The sequence below is a fragment of the Fistularia commersonii genome, chromosome 20 (genome assembly GCF_037954325.1).
Source record: "Fistularia commersonii isolate RoL2024-O1a breed Wild chromosome 20, RoL_Fcom_v1.0, whole genome shotgun sequence".
Lineage (NCBI taxonomy): Eukaryota > Metazoa > Chordata > Actinopteri > Syngnathiformes > Fistulariidae > Fistularia > Fistularia commersonii.
The window spans coordinates 8,954,949-8,974,942 of record NC_141303.1 but is presented as its reverse complement, the minus strand read 5'-3'; the positions used below and the strand labels follow the sequence as shown (position 1 = coordinate 8,974,942).

The 19,994-nt window shown below is 41.5% G+C and overlaps 2 protein-coding genes across 4 annotated transcripts in view; one reads left to right on the top strand and one right to left on the bottom strand.

Annotated features, from left to right (window-relative positions):
• Nucleotides 1-1,418: 1,418 nt before the first annotated feature.
• On the top strand, nucleotides 1,419-8,344 carry zbtb2b (zinc finger and BTB domain containing 2b). 2 transcript variants are annotated; one of them, XM_086166702.1, is made up of 3 exons: nucleotides 1,419-1,545; nucleotides 4,807-4,987; nucleotides 6,131-8,344. In XM_086166702.1, the coding sequence occupies exons 2-3, from the start codon at nucleotides 4,815-4,817 to the stop codon at nucleotides 7,527-7,529; spliced, it is 1,572 nt and encodes a 523-aa protein (XP_086022828.1). In that variant the 5' UTR covers nucleotides 1,419-1,545; nucleotides 4,807-4,814; the 3' UTR covers nucleotides 7,530-8,344. The 2 variants fall into 2 exon arrangements, with proteins under 2 accessions (XP_086022828.1, XP_086022829.1); XM_086166703.1 differs by having other exon boundaries at nucleotides 1,473-1,545; nucleotides 4,854-4,987; nucleotides 6,131-7,660.
• A 2,209-nt stretch (nucleotides 8,345-10,553) lies between these two features.
• akap12b (A kinase (PRKA) anchor protein 12b) overlaps nucleotides 10,554-19,994 on the bottom strand; it is a 42,936-nt gene continuing 33,495 nt past the window's right edge. For both annotated transcript variants that reach the window (XM_086166700.1, XM_086166701.1), the window contains 2 exons: nucleotides 13,982-18,307; nucleotides 10,554-12,694 (listed from right to left, as the gene is read on the bottom strand). In XM_086166700.1, the coding sequence (XP_086022826.1) occupies nucleotides 13,986-18,307 (4,322 nt within the window). In that variant the 3' untranslated portion in view covers nucleotides 10,554-12,694; nucleotides 13,982-13,985. The remainder of the gene's footprint in view (nucleotides 12,695-13,981; nucleotides 18,308-19,994) is intronic.

The following is a 19,994-nucleotide window of genomic DNA, read 5'->3' as shown; positions in this document are numbered from 1 at the left end:
ACTCTGTAATGACAGGTCTGGCAAAAAATTAGTGTTTACATGAGAATGTCCACCAACCCGCTGACGGCAGCGTCGCATATATTGATGTGATTCCAAAGTACATTTGCAAAAAGGTCGTTGCACGCTTCTTTTGTCTCTTTGTCTCTGAACCCCCAAGGAGGACAGTTATTCTTTTTTGGCCAATAACACTTTCTTTTGGGAAAAAAAAGATAATAAAAATTAGTGGACAGTCCTGTGTATTTTTGAATGAGCCAGATCCCAATGTGCTCCTCTTGGAAAACCCCTGATGAAATCTATCGCTTATTCCTGCAATTTAACAACGTCAAGGGACGATAAATTGTCCCCTATCACATGGCTATATCACAAAAATTGTGATTTGCTGGTTATGTAATGAGGAGGTGTTCGGGACTACCTTGTCCTTATATGTCAAACAAGTCTTGTTCTCTGCAAGTGGTTTGCGAACAGCATATTGTCTTAATCGTATGTGTTAGTACATCACATCACCAATCATAGTAAATATCACATTTAGTCACATTAAATCATAATAGTAGATTTAATAGTCAGGAAAAGGGAGAGATCAGAACAGCAAACATGTCTTGTAATATCCCTTTATTCTGCTCATTTGATCTGATGTGACACATTGTAAACCTTGCCTTAATACATTTCTTTGCTGGCAGTCACTTAACTTCTCTTGTTATGACACAATAAAGATTGACTATAAAGTACAAACTAAAATTAAGGCATAAAAAATGGTCGAGTTTACGATCCCTTCTCTAAGAGATTTTCTTCGGTCCCCCAAACCAAAATACTAGAAAAGCATAGGATTTTTTTTTCATAACAAGTATATATTTACATGTCTCATAATCTGCAATTCCTAATGTTATATGGGATATGAATGTATATTTGTTGGTAATTAATCTGATTGTGATGATGTAAATCAGTGATTATATGTTTATAATTACAAAGTGAAATTGTGTTTGACTGGGTGCCTTACTTAAATGTTTGGGTTTCGGTGCGCGGCTTTGTGACACGATTAGAAAAGACACGCCGGTGTGGAAATTCGCGATTTTTCGTCATTTCAGCGGGAAAGAGTAGAGGGAACAAGTCCACACACACGGACGCACATCCGTGTGATTCAGCGTGTCTTGAAACTGGGGGAACCGGGATGGCGAACCCCCGCACGGTCAGCCTACAACGCTGCTGCCGCTCGTTAATGTTGAAACTCACCGGCTGTCAAAAAAAAAAAACCTCCCCGAGTCCGGATTGATCTCACGGCAGTTTCAACCAGTGCGGGAAATTAACGTCAACCCAACCGCCCTTTTGCTCAACGGTTTTTACAACGGCTGTTTTTTACCCACAGTCATGTGATTGTAACGTAAAACCCCTAACCGGAAAACACCGACGACCCTCTCCGCCGCCAACGAATGCTGCGTTTGCGAGAACAGTACAAGCTGCTGCGAGCCCAGAGAGGACGGACGAGTCCCCGCCCGGTAACAAACAAACAACGGCGGCAAAGGCAAACTCCTCGCTTTGGTCGGTGTGCAGGTACGACTCTTTGCTCCTTCATACTCACCCCTTCGGTTTCGACTACCCTTGTGTTATTTAAACACTCGTTTACGCTTTGCTAAACTGTTATTGTCACGGGGGAGGACGGAGGGAGGGGGGGGGTTACGAGTGCTAAACGAGACGCGTTCGTGACCAGCCCCATCCCCCTTGCGTCTCTCGTTCTTTTCCCATGTATGTGTGCGGGGCGCGCCAATGTCCGTTTTCTCGCGTTAGCGATAGCAACCGAGAGACCCGAGGCGGTGGCAGGAGTCAGTCCGGGCGCCCTCGTTTTTTTTTTGTCTGCCCCTCGCACGATATCCGAGCCTCCGCGGCGGCTATTCTTTTTTGCTCACGTTGGAACCAGCGCATTTATGCGGTGTTTACGTCCCACACACGCTCCGCACACGTAGCTTCGAGGGCGAATTTTTAAGAATAACAGAAAGTCAAACTACGGAAGTATCTGTTCCACGTGTCTACATCACATCAGGGGCGGTGCTTCATTGTTGCCGCTCGGTGTGCTGGCCGGCTAATTTACTAGATCATGTGAATTGAAATTGTTTGATGCTGCCCTGTTTGTTGTACATTCTTGTTAGGTTATGACATACTTTCGTGAAAAGCTGCGATATCCGCGCGGTCACGCAGCTGCGACGTGTGGGCTGCCCGGGGGACAAACATCCCTCATGTTGTTCTCCGTTGCCCGGAGCTGAAAGTCCCTCTGTGTAACTCCTTGTAAATACGTAAAAAAAAAGATAGACGAACTAAAGACTTTGCAACCATGCACATGCAACGCACTGCAGATCTATTTGTATTTTAATTGCGAGAACAGCACAGCCAAGGATTTGTATAAATGGCAACGTATTCCTTTTTTAGTGGAGGGGATCTTTCGTAGTTTAGCTAGATTTAGCCAAGAGGTCTTCAGTGAATGTAAATATGTTCTCTTGGGTTTCGGGCAAAGAATTATGTGGAAACGTTAACTAAGCCAAGTAATGGCCATTACTCTTACAGACCACAAGAAGTACACTAATATCTTCATCAATGAAGTTACTGCCACCCAATTGTGAATGGGCCTCTCCTGGAAAGAGCAGGAGTTGGAATATTTTTCAGGGGAATTTAGGTTGTTATATAGCTTACCCATGTTAGATATCAACATTTTATTGTTTTGTGTATATGTAGCTGCAGTCATTTGTTGCTTGTTACATTACATTCATGCCGGTGCCAAAATAACATTTATCGAATGACTTTACAACTGCATTGCATTATGTTAGCGAAAGAAAACAGCGATTAAGACTTAATGCAGTCATCTGTTATGATACATGTTAACTACAGGGACTGTTTTCTGGAGGCAGTAGGTTTTGCTTAGTGCATTCAAGGCAAGTTTTTGTTCTTAGAACAAAAGTTATTTCATTGTACACATATATGGTAGATTTCAGTTTTGATTCACAATTTTGAGGAAATGCTGACTGGTGACTCAAAATAACTCAAACAATTTCCTCCAGGATTAATTAAGTGATCCCGATTCTGAAATGTGTAGATCTGTTCTCATTGCCCCCGAGGGCTTGTACTTGTGAACTTTAATAGGAAGTTTAACAAATATCAGTTGTGATCATCTTTCCCTTTCTCTGTGAGGGGTCAGAACAGAAAAAAACCCAAAACATTCATGCTCTTAACTGTCTCCTGCAGACAATTTCAATTTGAAATTGTGTGTGTTTTTTTGGTGTGTCTAGAAGTGTCCAAAATACAGCAACATTCCATTTTCCATTCCACTGGACAAACAAGAGCTTGAAATCACACATTTGAAGAATATTTTTTGCACTGTTATGGAAGAATACATGAATAAAATGTTTGAAATTGAAGATTTTACCCATGCTTAATTTATTATTTTAATTTTTTGTCATGTCATCGCTCAAGCATGTTGTTTGTGGTCATCAAAGCAGATGCTGTCCAATGTCAACTTACAGCTGATAATTGTAGATTTTTTTCAAGTATATTTTGCAGCCCTAACTATCCAACAACCCCAAAAGAGCAACATTTAAAAGTCCATGACAAAGCCTTCCCTTGGCTTTAAACAATTTAGGAGACCATCGTTTTCATTGAGCCTCAAAGGGTCTGTCTCTTCACTCCCCAGCCCTTTGACGAAATACATATGTGTATGCATGTTTGCGTATCAAGCAGGGGGTACTCTGAGTTACAGATATGTGATTATTCGATGTAAATTGGCTGAGAAGCATCCATCATCCTCTGCCTGCTTATGTGGGGAAAGTGGTGGTTCTCCCTGCCTGCAGGGTGTTTCAGCTCTCCAATGGAAGAGCTGGTTCTGCCTTAGGAATGTTTGCCAACACCCATAGCCCTGATCATGTGATGGCATGAAACCCTCAAGTCCACAAGTGACCTTTAGGGTCAACAAAAGCCATCTCATTGGTCAGCGGGATGTGGAGAGCTCAGAAACTCAGCTCTGAGGTCTATCAGACTTCAGTCATGTAGGGTGTTTATGGACAATTTCAGTAGGCATCCAAGAGCTGTGGTGATATTACACTTCTAGATTTTTCTTATTAGAGCTTCTTGATGGCATTTGTTGAATTTTCTACAGCCTACTGTCCTCACATGTGGATATTTGTAAATGCAAGAATAACAGGACCTAAGAGTATATATCGATTAAATCCAACACCTCCAATACCACAGGCACTGTGACATTTCGTGAGAAAAAGGTTATTTGGTGACGATGTTTTGTGTTGGTCCTACAAACTCTGTATTCTTACAAATTGACTACAGGTATTGTGAGAGTTTTATTTGGAACAGAGTCAAAATCATGAACATACCGCCTGTGTACAAAAAGCACGTTTAATAACAAGTAGAGCACGACTGGCCTTGAACTATTTGGTTATGATTCATATTGTAATCTGCCATTCATAGTTTTTTTTTTTAGAACAGAAATAAATCTCACGTCTGATCTGGAAGAAATTCAAATTTACAATGAGCTTAGAGTACGGCGTCCAACCATGTCTAAATTAACACTAGAACAATGCCAGGAACAAATAAGGCCAATGTTTTATTTTGTTCAAATGGACCTCATTTGAACCTCAGCTGTAAAAGCAATAGCACTCTATATTTGCGGTCTTTCACTGTTACATTAAGTTAGCCTTTACAAGGTCGTTGGATCACCCCTGCTAGCTTTACTCTTTGTGGTCACAATAAACTCTGTCTTCCAGACAGGAAACTGAGTGCTACTTTTGTGTGTGTGGGTGTGTGTACGCCTTTGTGTAGGTTGAAGAATGGAGTTGGCCAACCATGGTCTTATCCTGCTGCAGCAGCTTAACGCTCAGAGAGAGTTTGGCTTCCTGTGTGACTGCACTGTGGCAATAGGGGACGTCTTCTTCAAAGCCCACAAGGCCGTCCTTGCTGCCTTCTCCAACTACTTCAGAATGCTCTTCATCCACCAGGACAGGTACAGCATTAATAAAATTCCAATTACAATCATCATCACAATATAGTCAACGTCACATTGCATTCATATTTTTGCTGCCCATCAAGAGCTGTGTTGACTTGGGATAAAGCGGAATGTTATAGTGCTATAGCCACAGGTCTTCTTTCAAAACTGGTATCTCAATATATACGTATGTATGGTCAGATAATCCTTTTGATTAATACATTGTAAAATGTGATCCTACCCTGTAATGTTGTTTATTTAAATCTGACCATTTAACTAGGCTGGGCAATATAACTAAACAGTTGACATCCTTTCCTAATATTAGGAATATTTTCATAATAAATGATTTTAATTGATTTGTATATATTTTTCCTTTGTTAAAAATATTATCATAGCAATACAGTCAGTATATTGGAAATAGTTACCTTCAGGGAATATGAAAAAATACAGAATCATTTTCAATCATTTGGTTCGAAATAAAAAAAGTTTTGCATTAAAAAAAAAAACTACTTTTATTTATATATTAAAAGTGTCAAATGAAAAAAACTTTTTTTTTTTTTACAAACATTTGCATAAATTGCGCTCTTTGTTGGGTACAAACAGTCTGTTCAGTGTATGACTTTGTTCCATTACTAAATAGATTTGATGATATATCAAACGTTCAAAGAACTTTGCTTTAGATACCGTAATAATCTTTTTCCCCACGAGTGCTGTTTCTAATTTTTCCTTATATGACAAGTAACTAATGATTTTAAATTTGATTGTGGTTCTGTGGTCTATGTCTGACTTTTAAAACCATATCCATGCAATTAAACCACCTGAACTAATTTGTACAATGTCAGCGTTTTGTCTTGGGTGGCCGAGGTCTTTCTGCTGTCTCGAAACAACCAATTCTTTATTGTCATGTTCATTTTTTGCACGTTTGTTTATGTTGCCTTCATACACATGCAAAGTAAAAGGAACCATTGTCCCGATGGGGGGAAAAAAACATTTCCCCATAAATAGGGTCACATATAAATGATGTAGCAATTATATTGTCACAGAATGTGTTTGACAATATCAGACAGGCCTGTTTTTATGACATCCTTTTAGTCACTGAACAAACTGTCCACAGTGTCTTACTTATTGTTACTCAGTATGTATGTGTTAAATGTTTTTCAGTGACTGTGTGCGTTTGAAGGCCGCTGACATCCAGCCAGATATATTCAGCTACCTCCTCAACCTGATGTACACGGGCAAGCTCGCACCCCAGCTGATAGACCCTGCACGTCTGGAGCAGGGAGTCCGATTCCTGCATGCGTATCCTCTGTTGCAGGAGGCCAGCCAGTCTGTGTATACACATCCTGAGCAGAGCATCAACCTCTCCACCTCCCTCTATGGCATCCAGATCTCTGACCAGCAGGTGGCAATATCAGCTAATTTGCCAACCCCAAGGCAGGTCTCCTCACCCTTTGATGTGGAGCAGCTAAGCTCAGATACCAAGTATCCATCCACACCAGCTGCGGCAGCTACATGCACAAATTCCTTACCGTCCAAGCCGGTTCCCTCCCCACCAGACATGGAGGCCTCCACCAGCGGCACTAAGCCTATTGTCGATGAAGGGGGGGCAGACTTGGTAAATGCAGAGGGTGCCTCAGCAACTGCTATCCTTCATGTAAAGCCCAGCATCATGAAGAGAAACTCCTCCTTTAGGAAGCATTACTCCTGTCATCTGTGCAGGAGTCGGTTCACACAGAGGAGCCTACTGAGAGAGCACCTCCTCCAGCACACCCATTCTGTGCAGCAGGAGACCACCGATGCACTCTCACCACTGATGTCTGGTGACCCCTGCATGTTAGAGATAGAAGGCGTTCTGAAGGGAACCAAGGCTGCCACAAGTGCCTCGGCTGCCCCCGTAGCAGTTGAGATCATCAGCGACAGCGAGCAAACACCTGTGTCAGGCACCAACTCAGACTCCCCCAGAGCGGAAGTGTCCGGATGGGGGGTCGGGGGATTGAATTCTCAGGCAGACACACCGCCTCCTTCAGACATCGCTGACATCGACAACCTGGAAAGTGCCGACTTGGACCGTGAGGTGAAGCGACGAAAGTACGAGTGCTCCACCTGTGGTCGAAAATTCATTCAGAAGAGCCACTGGCGAGAGCACATGTACATCCACACAGGCAAGCCCTTCAAATGCAGCGCCTGTGGCAAGAGTTTCTGCCGTGCAAACCAGGCGGCTCGCCATGTGTGCCTGAACCAGGGGGCTGATGCCTACACCATGGTGGACCGACAAAGCATGGAACTGTGCACGGCAGCTGACGACAGCCAGATGGAGGCAATGTTCTTAGGTTCCTCCAAGCCGTACAAGTGTAACATTTGTGCTACCACCTTCTCTAGTCCCAATGAGGTGATCAAACACCTGTGTTTCACCCAAGGTGCACTGGTGGGGCTGCAGGGGAGCACAGGGACAGGGATGCTGCTCCAGCGTGAAGAGGTTTCCAAAGATGAAGGCTCTGATTTGTCCAACTCTGGCACCTCAATTGAGCCCATAAAGACTGAGGAGATCCTTGTAGAGTAGTGCCAAAACTGCAACTCTGTCGTTTGTATGATATGTTAATTTTCTAAATTATAGGTAATAGGTAAGTTGAAAGAGAAGTTAGTCAGGGTATGTATGTCAGAAGTTCTCAATTTTATTTTATTGTTTTTTTTTTTTTTGGTTTTTTTTGTGAGGTCAGTGCTGAGGGTATTATCCGGCTCAAGGCTAAGTTAGTTAGATACCAATGAGGGAGAGGAAATCACTATTGTCTTGTTTCATCTCATAATTTTGTTTTTAGTACACCACCAGACTTAGCTTTCATTCAGTTTCAAAAAGGAAGGGGAAGCTGAGAAATTTCCGGAGGAGACAGCATGTTGTGTAATGAGGCAGCTAAACTGCAAACTCTAGATCCCTACTGAATATCACAGAAACAGGGCTTCTTCATGGCTGCAAAGAAGGGCAGAATTAATTTCCAGTGATACAACTTAATAATTAGGCTTGAGACAGTCTGCTCCCTCTGTAATCTAGAATTATTATTATTTAAAAATAATTCTGTTTATTGATAATGTGAAAAATGATCTATTGACTTCTGGTTTCCCCTTTCTCAGCAAACATGTTAGTTTTGGTTGACAGAGTATAGTTTCTGTCCTGTGATAAAGCAAAGTTGTATCTTAGAATACTGCAAATTGGTAAATTTCAGCAACAAAAGGAAACAACAGGAAAAAAATAGGTATGTTGATTGTGTGTGTGTGTGTGTGTGTGTGTGTGTGTGTGTGTGTGTGTGTGTGTGTGTGTGTGTGTGTGTGTGTGTGTGTGTGTGTGTGTGTGTGTGTGTGTGTGTGTGTGTGTGTGTGTGTGTGTGTGTGTGTGTGTGAGAGTGTGTGCGTGTGTCTACTGACAGGAGATGCTACAGGCTCTATTCATACACACAATGACGGGAGGTGATTCTGTATGTTATTATAAATGTTTTTATATAATTAGTTTGAATCTCCTTCTCAAAGACCTTAATATTTGTTTTGACTTTTCTAATTTTATATACAGTGGTATAATTACAAAGTACATTATATAATAAGCTTGTACAGAAGTAGACAGCTAGCACAGACTAGGAAGAAATGTGTTTTTTGGACAAGTGTTTTGGGGATGGGTATAATAAACTGATCCTTGCTTTCCTTAAACATGTAAGTCACACCTTAATCAAAAATGTTTGAACTTATAACACAACAGTTAATGGCTTAACAAAAGTCTGATTATCTAAGGTCTTCCCCTCAACAAAATTTGCCCTAAAGGCTAACTTGCTCATGTTATGCAAAGGTAAATGTTTTCTATGTATTTTAAGGAGCCGCTGACATCTTTGTTTTTGATCTTTGTCCAGACTGAACAAAATAGTTGCAACTGTTACTGTATTTTATGAAAAACCAGAAGAAATGTGTCTTTTTCTGAACCGACTGTAATGTGTGATACATCAGTTACTAATGCAACTAAATGAAATGACAGGCTGACTGCTCCATACCAGGCTACCTGGAATCATGCTACACAAAGAATGCATTGCTCAAATCCAAAATATGGTAACACTTGCAATATTAACACTTTCTGATGGTAGGATTTTTAATCTTTTATTATCAGTGTTACTATTTAAAAATGAAAAATTGCAATTAAACAGTCAATTTATCTTCTTCAAATTTGTGACAACAGTGTTAAGAGTAATACAGGCTGTCCTCGGGACAAAAGCCAGGGGCTTTTTACCCCGAAACTGCTCTATTGTGCCAATTTGAATCAGTTTTTTCCCTCAATATTTTCTGAATTGTATGACACAACAAATTGCATAACTTCAGCATTCTGTGTATTTCCGGGATTCTGATACAGCAGTAAAGCAGCTGTCCTAGAGACTCAACTTGCGGGACATGTAGTACAGTATGAACTATAAGTATAAGCTAATTCATTGTAGGCAGTTATTTTTACCTGTAGTCTTTTCATTTTTATTATTTATATACATCTCTCTGGCTATTGAAATATTTTGTGAAAGTATAAAAAATGCCCATCCCTAGTATTTTAATATGCACTCTGTATAGCCATCTTCACTTAAAAGTGTTTTTTTTTTTTCTCCTGAAGTACTGGCTTGTTCCAGTTGAAACCCAGTTCCAATAGGTTTTAAGTGGAATTTGTGTGTGTTAAAACTGCAGTGATAATTACTGAAAAGCAGTTGTTGCATTGTTGTAACTAGCCCAGTACTTGGCTGCTTGGCTAGATGGAGCTGCTTTTCTTTACTGTCTACTCAGGTCTACTGAAAGGGGAGGATGTCAAATGGCCAACATTTCTACTGTGGTTGGCCATCTGATACCCGGCTTTGTTTGTCTCTTGATTTAAACATGTTTATTTTCCTGACAACTGAAATGCTGTACTGATTAAATGTATCGCTCAAAGCTTCAAATGTACACAGACAGCTACATGGGAAGCCTAATTATTTTATTAGATGAAGGAGTGATAGTTCCTAGGCCACACCCACCTTGCTATTTAATGGTTGCGTGTGTGAGCTAAAATAATATGAATATCTCAGGAAGATAAGAAGTTTAACACTGTCTTGTCTGTCCCCCATTCTTTATCAAAATATCAATTTCAGGACCAGTTGGACCCCATCCCATTATACTTGAGTACACACAGTCTTTCCCTTCCCTCAATGGCCATCTGACATCTACTGTGATCAATGTGTGTTCTCAGGAATGTGAGTTATTTTCTCTATGAAATGCTTTGTTTTGTTTTTTATTTTAAGTGAAGAATGAACAATAAAATGTCTTTTGATAAAAATGATTGTTCTTTTATCATCATTCCCTCATAGACAGTTACTTATTACAATGTTACAATCTTCACGTCAACTCATCTCAAATGTCCCTTGTCATAATTGTTATTTATGTGTCTAACGATTGATTTGGGAAGGAATACAAACATCCAACACGAGTTTTTCTAACTTTATTGAATGAAATATAGACAAGTTTCTGTATCCTTACTATTAACAGCTTGAAAATACAAAAGACAATTTGGACCATGCAACATGTATATTATGATATTGGATGCAGATTATTAGTTTTTATTACAACAATATGATTTGTTACTACATAAGTATACAATCTGTACAATGTTAACAGGTTCACAGTTAAGTGTTACAAAAACAGGAGAACAAAAGCAGGTGGGCTCCTCAACTAAATGCTTATGCATGGTTCACAAAAGTGTCAAGTTCAATCTATCTTTGTCAGTCATGTATTTCACATAAAGCAAGTATGAATATGGCACATCCCATGGAGTCAAATTTAATGTAAGTCACGGCTCGTCGGGAGTGTTTACTTCCTCGGCTTTTTTATTCGATCATAACAATAAATTAGCCATTATGTTCCTGTTATCCATTTTATGAAGTCCTAAAGATAAGCACTTGGTTTTCATGAATCAGAATAGGCTTCACAGTGCAGACTGGGCAGATTTGGTAGAAATTCAATACTGGTTTAACCCAATGTCACATGTTTGCTTTGGTAGGAGATCTAGTTGACCATATGACCATACTAATGTCTAATGAGTGAATCACTTAGAATAGATTAGAATTAAATTGGATGCAACTGATTTCTTATCCTATAAACAAAGGAAAGGAAAGGCCATGACTCCCTGATTCATCCTAACTTGATTTGGCTTTTAAATTAAGAGTAAAACGAGTTTACGTGATCTATTTCTGGTACCATGTATTGTCTTTTTCCTCCTCCTCTAACCAAGTGTTTCTACATCCAACCTGGTGGCAATGTGATAAAACTGAGTTATCACGCTGGCCTGGGAGACAGGGGTGACAGAGCAAAGGGGAGGTCTATTATAAGTCCGAAGTAAACATAAGTTACTGCTGTTCAAATGCACAATTTAAGTCCATTACATCGACGAGTGACTAATGGTGTATTACAGTATGCAGGCAACAGAGGGCGTCAACATACCTTCTATCCATAAAGATATATTTTTGTGTATAGAAGCTGAAACTACCATACAGCGACAACAGACATTTCACACTGTGGCTGTACACATGAAAATGCTTTTATGATTCCTCCCATGCACCTGTCTACCCAATGTGAGCTTTGAGTTTCAGAATCTGGCACTTGTATCATTGCATTTTTATTATTAACCAGATATCTTTGCCACATGAACAATTCAGGGTTATATAATAGCTTTTATTGTATTATTATTATATGAAACAATGTGTAACAATGTCTTGAGTCACAGTAACATAGGCAGTGATTGTTAATTCTTATCTACACAAAGTTGAAAGATTTGGTAAGCTATACATTGTGACAAAGAAACACTTAAAAAGGCAAACCAGTGAAGTTGGTCTGGAAGCAAATACTCCTTTTTAAAATGTTTGCATTTTATCAATTTCTGACATGGAGTCACACTTTGTACCATGGTTTTTAGTTAGAATTGCTACAGAATCTTGAGAAAAAAAAAAAAAAAACAACCTCAGAATATGACTGTTAGAGTATGATACACCCCTTCATGCAACAATTTGCTTTGGTAAATTCTACATTTTACAAGACAGTCTGATGTTTCACTAAATGATTCTTTTCATTGGCCATCATCGTGTTACTTGAAGGAATACTCGATGTATCATAGCCTTAATTTTAAAAAAGGAAAACAACGGAGTAAAGACAAAATCAAAAAATACAGACTTATGGGTGAATGAAAGAATATTCAGGATATAAATACAATATACAAGATGATAATTCTCCAACTGTTTACCTTCTAATACGATCTCACTCTCAGACCTTTACATATCCATTAAGACGCACACATGAACACACACAATTATGCACAGATACACACTCATCCAGGGGGCTCTCGCCTTATGTAATGCAGTGGAAAGTCACAGAGACGGTAAACATACATCACACGGAGTACAAGCCGGCTGGAATGCTTCTGAGGCGCAGGACATGCTTGAGTGTGTGTGAGAGTGAGAGTGGGTGAGAGTATGATGGTGGGACACCACAGAGCTGTGATTGGGCTGCAGAGTTGTGGAATTGTAGAACAGGTGGAAGGGGAGATGGAGAGATCGGAGGTTAGGTCACGTCTCACTGGAAAGGCGGAGCTAAGTCTCAGCACGTTACCACAGAGCAGCCTTTTTCTCTCCCTCATCACTCGCTTCCTGGTCCAGACAGTGTCTCTCCCAGGTATCTGTCATGCAACTTCAGCTGGAGAAAAAACACAAACACTGATTTTCAGGATCTTCTTCTTCCTCTCCGTTCGGCTTCTCCTTCCAGGGGTCGCCACAGCGAATCACGGCGATTTTAAGGCTAAATCACAATAGTGTATTTTCATCTGAAGATGTTTTTTTTTTTGTAAAACCTTTTTTTTTTGTTTTTATTTACTTTTCTCCTTTCATTCAATACAAACACAATCATCATAAGTCAAGGGGCTTTCTTTTTTGTGTTTTGTTTTTTACCATGCTCGCTGACAGTAACAGAAACTGCTCTTGCTTGTCTAATTTGACACTTGAGTAATATTTCAAATATACTGTTCAAATACAGCCACTTTTGCAAATCGAATATTATGAAGAATGTCTCTTGTGGCAAGTTATACCTCGTCACTATTTGGAAAACCACGACTGATAGAAAAATAACTGATTCGTTCGAAAATGGCTTTTACTCGGTTGACATTGGTTCATTTAATTCAGATATATATTTTAATTTTTCAGTACTTTTGCAATTTGGTTTGTCAGTCTACTCTTTCTAATGTAATCTATCAGGCTATTATGTTTGCTATCACTGTCTCTTACTTCTCGTCTTGATATTATCCATTCTTCACTTACCCTCTGAAAAAAAAGGCACAGTGTCTTGTCAAATATGAACATAAGCTGTGGTTACCTCCTGATAACTTAACACTTTGAATAACCTCATTAAAAACAGGTGGAAAGTACCAAATACCTATTTATGTAAAAATGTAGTTAACAAAAAATGGCTCTTTGGGGTTTACAGACATGGCTTTGGCTTTACACTAGGCATGTGATAGATGAAAAATCAAGAGGAGGTAGCGGAGGAATCATAATCAATCTTTCAGCACAAGTTCATCTGCCCTTCACACACCGCTTCCTTTTTAAGACCCCAGCCTACAAAGAGAGGGTCAACAACAGCATTCTTGCTTTGATATCAAAGGTTCCCTAGTTACTCATAGCCTGAACAAAAGCTTTTTCATCTGGTCGGTGGGCAAATCCCCTCCCCGACTCTCTAATAAAAGTACGACCCATTGATGTATAAAAAAAAAAAAAAAAAAAAAATCACACAACGCCGCACACACAGACACAAGATCATTTGATAGGCCAACCGAGGAATTTAGAAAAAAAAAAAATCTCCTATGACAGTTCACTATTTTCTGGTACTAAAATCTACTCCTTAAATTGCTATCAGATGATATTTTTAGAAAAAATATTTTCTTATTTTATGATGCCCTCAATTGTCATGAGGCTCTAAGATCAGTCTCACCTGCTCACGATGCTGTTGTCATTTCAGCGGATGCAGGCTCGATCTCCTTCACAGCCTCCTCAATCACCTCAATCACTTGTGCCATCACCTCTGCGCACTTAGATGGTGCTTTCTCCGTCTCCGGTTGGCTGGCTGCTGCCTCTGTCAATTCATCCGAAGTGGCAGCCGCTGCTGGAGCTGTCACTTGAGGCTCTTCTGACTGTGTTGAGACACTTTCTGACACTTGTTTTTCACTTTCATCTTTTATGCTCATGTCTACAGGTCCGTTGCTATCCGCCTCCTTCACCGCTTCCTCGCTCACCTCGATCACTTGGGCAATCTCTGCGTCCTCGGTGGACGGTGCTCTGACCGTCTCTGGTTGGCCGGCTGCTGCCTCTGTCACTTCATCAGAAGTGGCAGTCACTGTTGGAGCTGACGCTTGAGGTTCTTCTGACTCCTTTTTTTCACTTGCATCTTTCAGACTGATGTCCACTGGTCCGTTGCTGTCAAACTCAACGACAACCTCCTCTGCCACTGACAGCTCCTCAACCACCTGTGCTGTCTGCAGAACAACCAGGGCTTGTCCCTTGCTCTCATTTTCTGGAGTGAGCTCCACCTTGGTTTCCTCAACTTGCGGTATCACATCTTCAGCGTCTTCTTTCACATCTTGTTTAGGCTCTTCTTTGACCTCTTCTGTTGTCTGTCTCTCTGCCGTTATCTCTACTACCTCCTCCTCAGTAACCTCCTCTTCACTTGTCTTTTCTTCTCCGGCTTTCTCCAATTTTTCTCCGGATTTACTCTCACCATCTGCAGGGGCATCGAGTGTCTCTGCGATTTCCAAGGCTATAGTGTCAATAACTTCCATGGCAAGGTGAAGTGGTTTTGGTGATGGTTTCTTGCACTCAACACTAACAGGTGTATCAGTGATAACAGGAACATCTGATGCAATCTCAATCTCCTTTTCAAAGGTTGCTACAGCGTGTACTGGTACTTGAGTGGAGTCTGTTGGGTTTGTTGGCTTTTTGGGATCCGTTGCATCCTCCGAAACTTGGTCGATTGCATCCTGAATTACAGCCTGGGCAATTACCATGCCCTGATTCTCAATCTGAGTGTTATCCTTAATCTCCTCTTGGAGATTCCCTGTCTCCTCATTGACTTGCTCAGCAACAGTACTGACCACAGTCTCCACTACATTTTCCAACACATCAGAGGTGGTCACTTGATCAGACTCCAGGCTGGATCCAGCAGTAAGGACCACAGTTTCTGTGATCACACACACCTCTTCGCTTGTTACAACTTCATGAAGGTTTGGCTCAGTGTCTTTTGAGATTATAGCCTTGGTAGCTTCGGATATGGAGGACGTGATCTCATTAGCTACAACTTGAACTACTTCCTTGACAGGGGCAGTTTCTTCAGTCGCAGCAAGTTGCTCCGTGTCCGTTTCCATTGCTTTAGTTTGCACATTAAGCTCTGTCACGTTAAAGCTCTCATTGCAGATGGCTGTTTCAGAAGTAGGCGTGATGGGATTGACTATTTCAGTTTTGGGTGAGTTTTCGGTCACAGTGGTGGGCTGAAGAACTTCGGACTCTTCTTGGACGGTGCTGACAATTCCAAATTTCTCAATTTCAGGCTCCTGACTCATGCTGGCAGCTTGGATGTCCATCTCCTCGTCCTTTGACATTTCATCAATAGACTCAACATCAAAAGTTTCTATTTGCTGGGCTTCTGACCGCAGCACTTCATCTTCTCCAGCAATGGCTTGCCCAATATCTGCTGGCTCGATTTCCAATGCAACCTCTGAGCTCAGGGCATCACGGACGACTGCTACACATTCAATCACGGGCATTACTGGCTTCTCCAGGGCTACTTTGGCAATCTCCTTGGTTCCTAGGCCAGTGCAGATAGCCATGGCCTCGTCACAAGTATGTGGCTCTAAGATGGTATTGGTTTTGGATTCAGCGGTCTCTGTTGGTGGTTCGGTCTCGATTTCTGTAGTGGCAGCCTCCACAGGTACATCTTCAAGAGTTACAGATTTCTGACTGGGAATTTCGTGGATTTGGGCCTCTATGCCAGCAACAATCTTGTCAGCTATCTCTGCAGTGGGTGTTTGAGAAACTCCTGTGGTTTCAGTAGATGGAGCAGGAGCAACGGGTTTCACTTCAGCCGTGGACAATCTTCGCTGCCCAATTTTAGGGAGTTGCTTGATGTGGTCTTCAGTTTCATTTTCTGCAATACTGTTGCCAACAGACTTGGGTGTAGCACCATTCTCCATTTCCTCTGGAATGTCACTTAGCTGATCAAGTTTATCATCTCCATCTTCAACATTAGCCGGGATCCATGAGGGGGCTCTATCATCGGCACGTGCCTGACTAGAGTCCTTGGAAGTTTCTTCTGTTTCAGGAGTGTCGTCGTACTCTGAAAGAGGAACCACGGCTGGGGTGTCTGAATCCTCATCACCCAAACCCTGTTCGGTGGAAGCCTGCTTTTCAACCTTCTTCTTCCTGAGTCCAGGGAAGAACTTTCTCAAAGAGAATGATGAATCATCTTTTGGTGCTTCACTGTCGGACTGGACTTGGTCTGTGGTTTCCTCAGACTTCTCCTCCATTTTGGGCTTATTCTTTGGCATGACCATGCGTTTCAGTGTGTCCCAGGCAGACTCTCGCTCAGGGGGGACACTTGAGGGTTCAGGTGAGGAAGGTTCTTCTTCACTCTCAGTGACCTGGGTAGTAAGAGCTTCCTCGGGTTTGCTGTCTTGTTCTTCATCAGCCTCTGCTGCAGCTGCAGCAGCTGCTTCTGGTATTTCTTCTCCAATCTTGGTCTCCTCATCATCTGAATCGGAGGTCCTTCTCGTCCTCTTTTTCGGTCCGCCCATACACATTAGAGCCTCCCATGAAACAGAGTTGTCCATTTTCTTTTTGGGCTCCTCTGTGCTGCTGAGCAGTTTCTCAGTGGTTTCTGTCTTTGGTTCTTCATCTGAGGGTTTTTCCTCTTTAGTTTCATCTTCACTACTCTTGTCTCCTAATGCAGCACTTTCAGTAGAGGACAATGTAGTTGGCTTTGTTGGCTTCTCACTTGCAGCTTCATCTTCACTCTCAGAGGACCGTTTTACACGCTTCTTGGGTGTAACAAGTTTCTTGAACGAGGACCAGGCAATGATGCCCTCTTTTTTCTTCTCTCCATCAGAGAGAACCTCGCCGTCAGTCTCCTGGCTCGACTCAACCTGAGCCGCCTCAGCGTCAATGGCATGCTCCCCAGACTCCTCTGGAGACGAAGGTCCACTGTCCGAGTTTGGAACCTCTCCGGACTCTGTGGAGGATTGAAGCTGTTCTGCTGCCTGCTCCCCGGACTCAGTCAGTTTGACCTCAGCGTCTCTCTTGCTCTTTTGTTTCTTAGTAGAGAGTTTTTTCAAACCAGCTCCAGTAAAAAGCTTTTTGAGTGGGCTTCCCTGCAGCTTTACCTTTTCCTGTGCTGACAGCTGCTCAGCCTCAGAGGTCACTTCTGCAGAAGCCTTTTCCTCCTCAGCATTGGGTTCTCCCTTTTCCTCATCTTTCGGGCTTTCACTTGCGATCTTGGGCTCCTCAGGAGAAGTGGGCGCCACCTCCTTGGGCTCAGATTTTTCTCCGGCAGGAGTTGTTGGTCCCTCCTCTTTGACATCTTGTTCTGCCTCAACCTTCTCCTCTTTATCTTCCACAGCAGCACCAGATTCCTCTGTGCTAGCTGTCCCTTCTTCAGCTGTTACCTCCTTGTCTTCTTCCTCTTTTGTCTTTTTAATGCTGGCCTTCTTTCGCAGGTTGGAGAAGAGTCCTCCACTAAACAGCTTTCTGAATGGTGACACGACAATCTCCTGGGATGCCTGACCGGTCTCGCTTTCTTTGTCAATTCCTTCCTCTTTGACAACATCATCGGGAGAACCATCACCTGACTCATGCGTGGTTTCAGTGTTTCCCGTGTCTTTTGCCAAAGCGTTAGGCGCTTCTGTGTCGGCTTTCTTTTCTTCTGCCGTAGCAGCCTCCTCCTCCTTTGCAGGGTCATCTGTCCCACTGGTCTCTTCTCCTTCTTTATCTTTCACTGTCAGCAACTTCACCGGGTCTTTCTCCTCACTCTTGTCCTTCTTCAATGTGAACTTGAAGCCCACAAAGCGGAATATCTTCTTGAAGCCCACTTCACTGGTGTCATCAGTTTTTTCCTCTGCCACCCTTTCTTCAACAGCAGTGATGTCATTGGTATCTGGAGAGTCTTTCTCCACTTTCTCACCATTCACTTGAGGAGCCACTTCATCTGGGACGGTGTCCATAGTGTCAGGAGCCTCGTCCTTCTGAGCCACCGTCACACCATCTGGCTGACCAACTGAAAAGAAAAGAAATACATTTTGATCGTATTTCATCTGCTCACTACCAATAACAGGACTTCCTGTAATGTGTGAATCAGATAGATATTCCCATTCTTTTTTCTATAAACTGTATCATATGAACAATCCGCATTCAATGAAAGTTACAGCAAACATGGTGACAAGTAAAACACAGCTCTTGTCCAGACTACATATGCTTTTCACTGATTAATAGATATTACCCAGCTGACTATCCCTTCCATAAACTAATGTACTTTATAAAGTGGAATGGATGCAAAACATTCTTGCAAGGGTTGATAATGTCCTTAGTTTATCCTGAATGTGATAATATTAGAGGTAAGTCAGACAAATAACTCTCAGAAAAAGGATCAGGCACCAGTAGTTATATATAATGCAACCTGACGTATCCTGTTGCACAGTGTACAGCAGTGTTATAGCCAATTCATCTTAAGCATAACAGACAAGCAGGGCAGCATTGGCATGGGACTTTGGGTCAATTCAATCTGTCATTTATTCCATTATTCCGTTAGACTGCTAGATAACAGGAAGACACGAGCCAACTCTGCTGACTATATCAAGCTTTTTTTTTCGCAGAAGGTGGAATAATAATGACCTGAATGTATATGAAATTTGTTTTTTCCTTTGCTTTATTCATCAAGTCTGACTGCGGTCTGGGAAAAGCTCAAATGTGATGCTCCTGGATCTGCAGTGTAAAGCCTGGCACTAGTTTACAAGATTATTAAGACTAGGACAACGTAAAACACATACACACTTTTTTAAAGCATATAACATAAAAATTACTACCGTTTGGATATAAATGGTGCCTTGAGACCTAAATAACATTTAGTTTGTAAACTCTGTCTATGATTGACTGTCAGAAATGTACAACTGCGCGTCCACAATTTGTCCACATCCCTTTCCCAAATTATAGACAAGAAGGTTCAGTCAGTTGCACTGCATTCTTTGCATATCTGAGCTTTAAAATAGAAAGTCTGTTTTGACCTGCCTATGGTGAGAAACAGGTAAAAAGTAGTATTTTTCACAAAATGTGTATAAATAACAAGAAAGGGCTTTCATGGAGTAGTGTTATTTTGGGCATAAGCTAATATTATTTAGCTTCATCTGGATTTGACTGAAAGGAATGTAAGCTATGCTGAATGCTGTGTATTTGGGAAATGTATATTAGGATGACCTAAAAATAATCTTACTCAAATAGCAGGATATAGGAATTTGTCTTCCGTTTAACCTGTTTTGGAAAATCCAAACCAAACAATAAAGGCCTCTACTACCCCTCCTTAAAAAAGTCTCAATCCCCTTGACCCAAATTCCACCACAGCAGAATAGATGGGGACCCACCCCCCTCCCAAGACACACACTGATTCCAACACAATAGCCTTCTAACCCTTGTTGGCCTCTGGAAATAAGGGAAGGGGGCGGTCAACTTTCCTTCTATCGAGATTCAATGCAGTTAAATGGATGTTTCAAATCTGGTCATTTCAGACTTAAGAAAGCTTAAGTATTTAATCATCAGGCAATGATAAACACCTACAAATCTAGAATAAAACTCCCTGTTAAATGTTTTAGTTCCAGACACATCACTTATAACACAGTGACATGTAAGGTTTCCTGTAATTTGAAACTAATAATTTAATTAGTTGACACAGTGTCAGCACAGCTTGTCTGCCG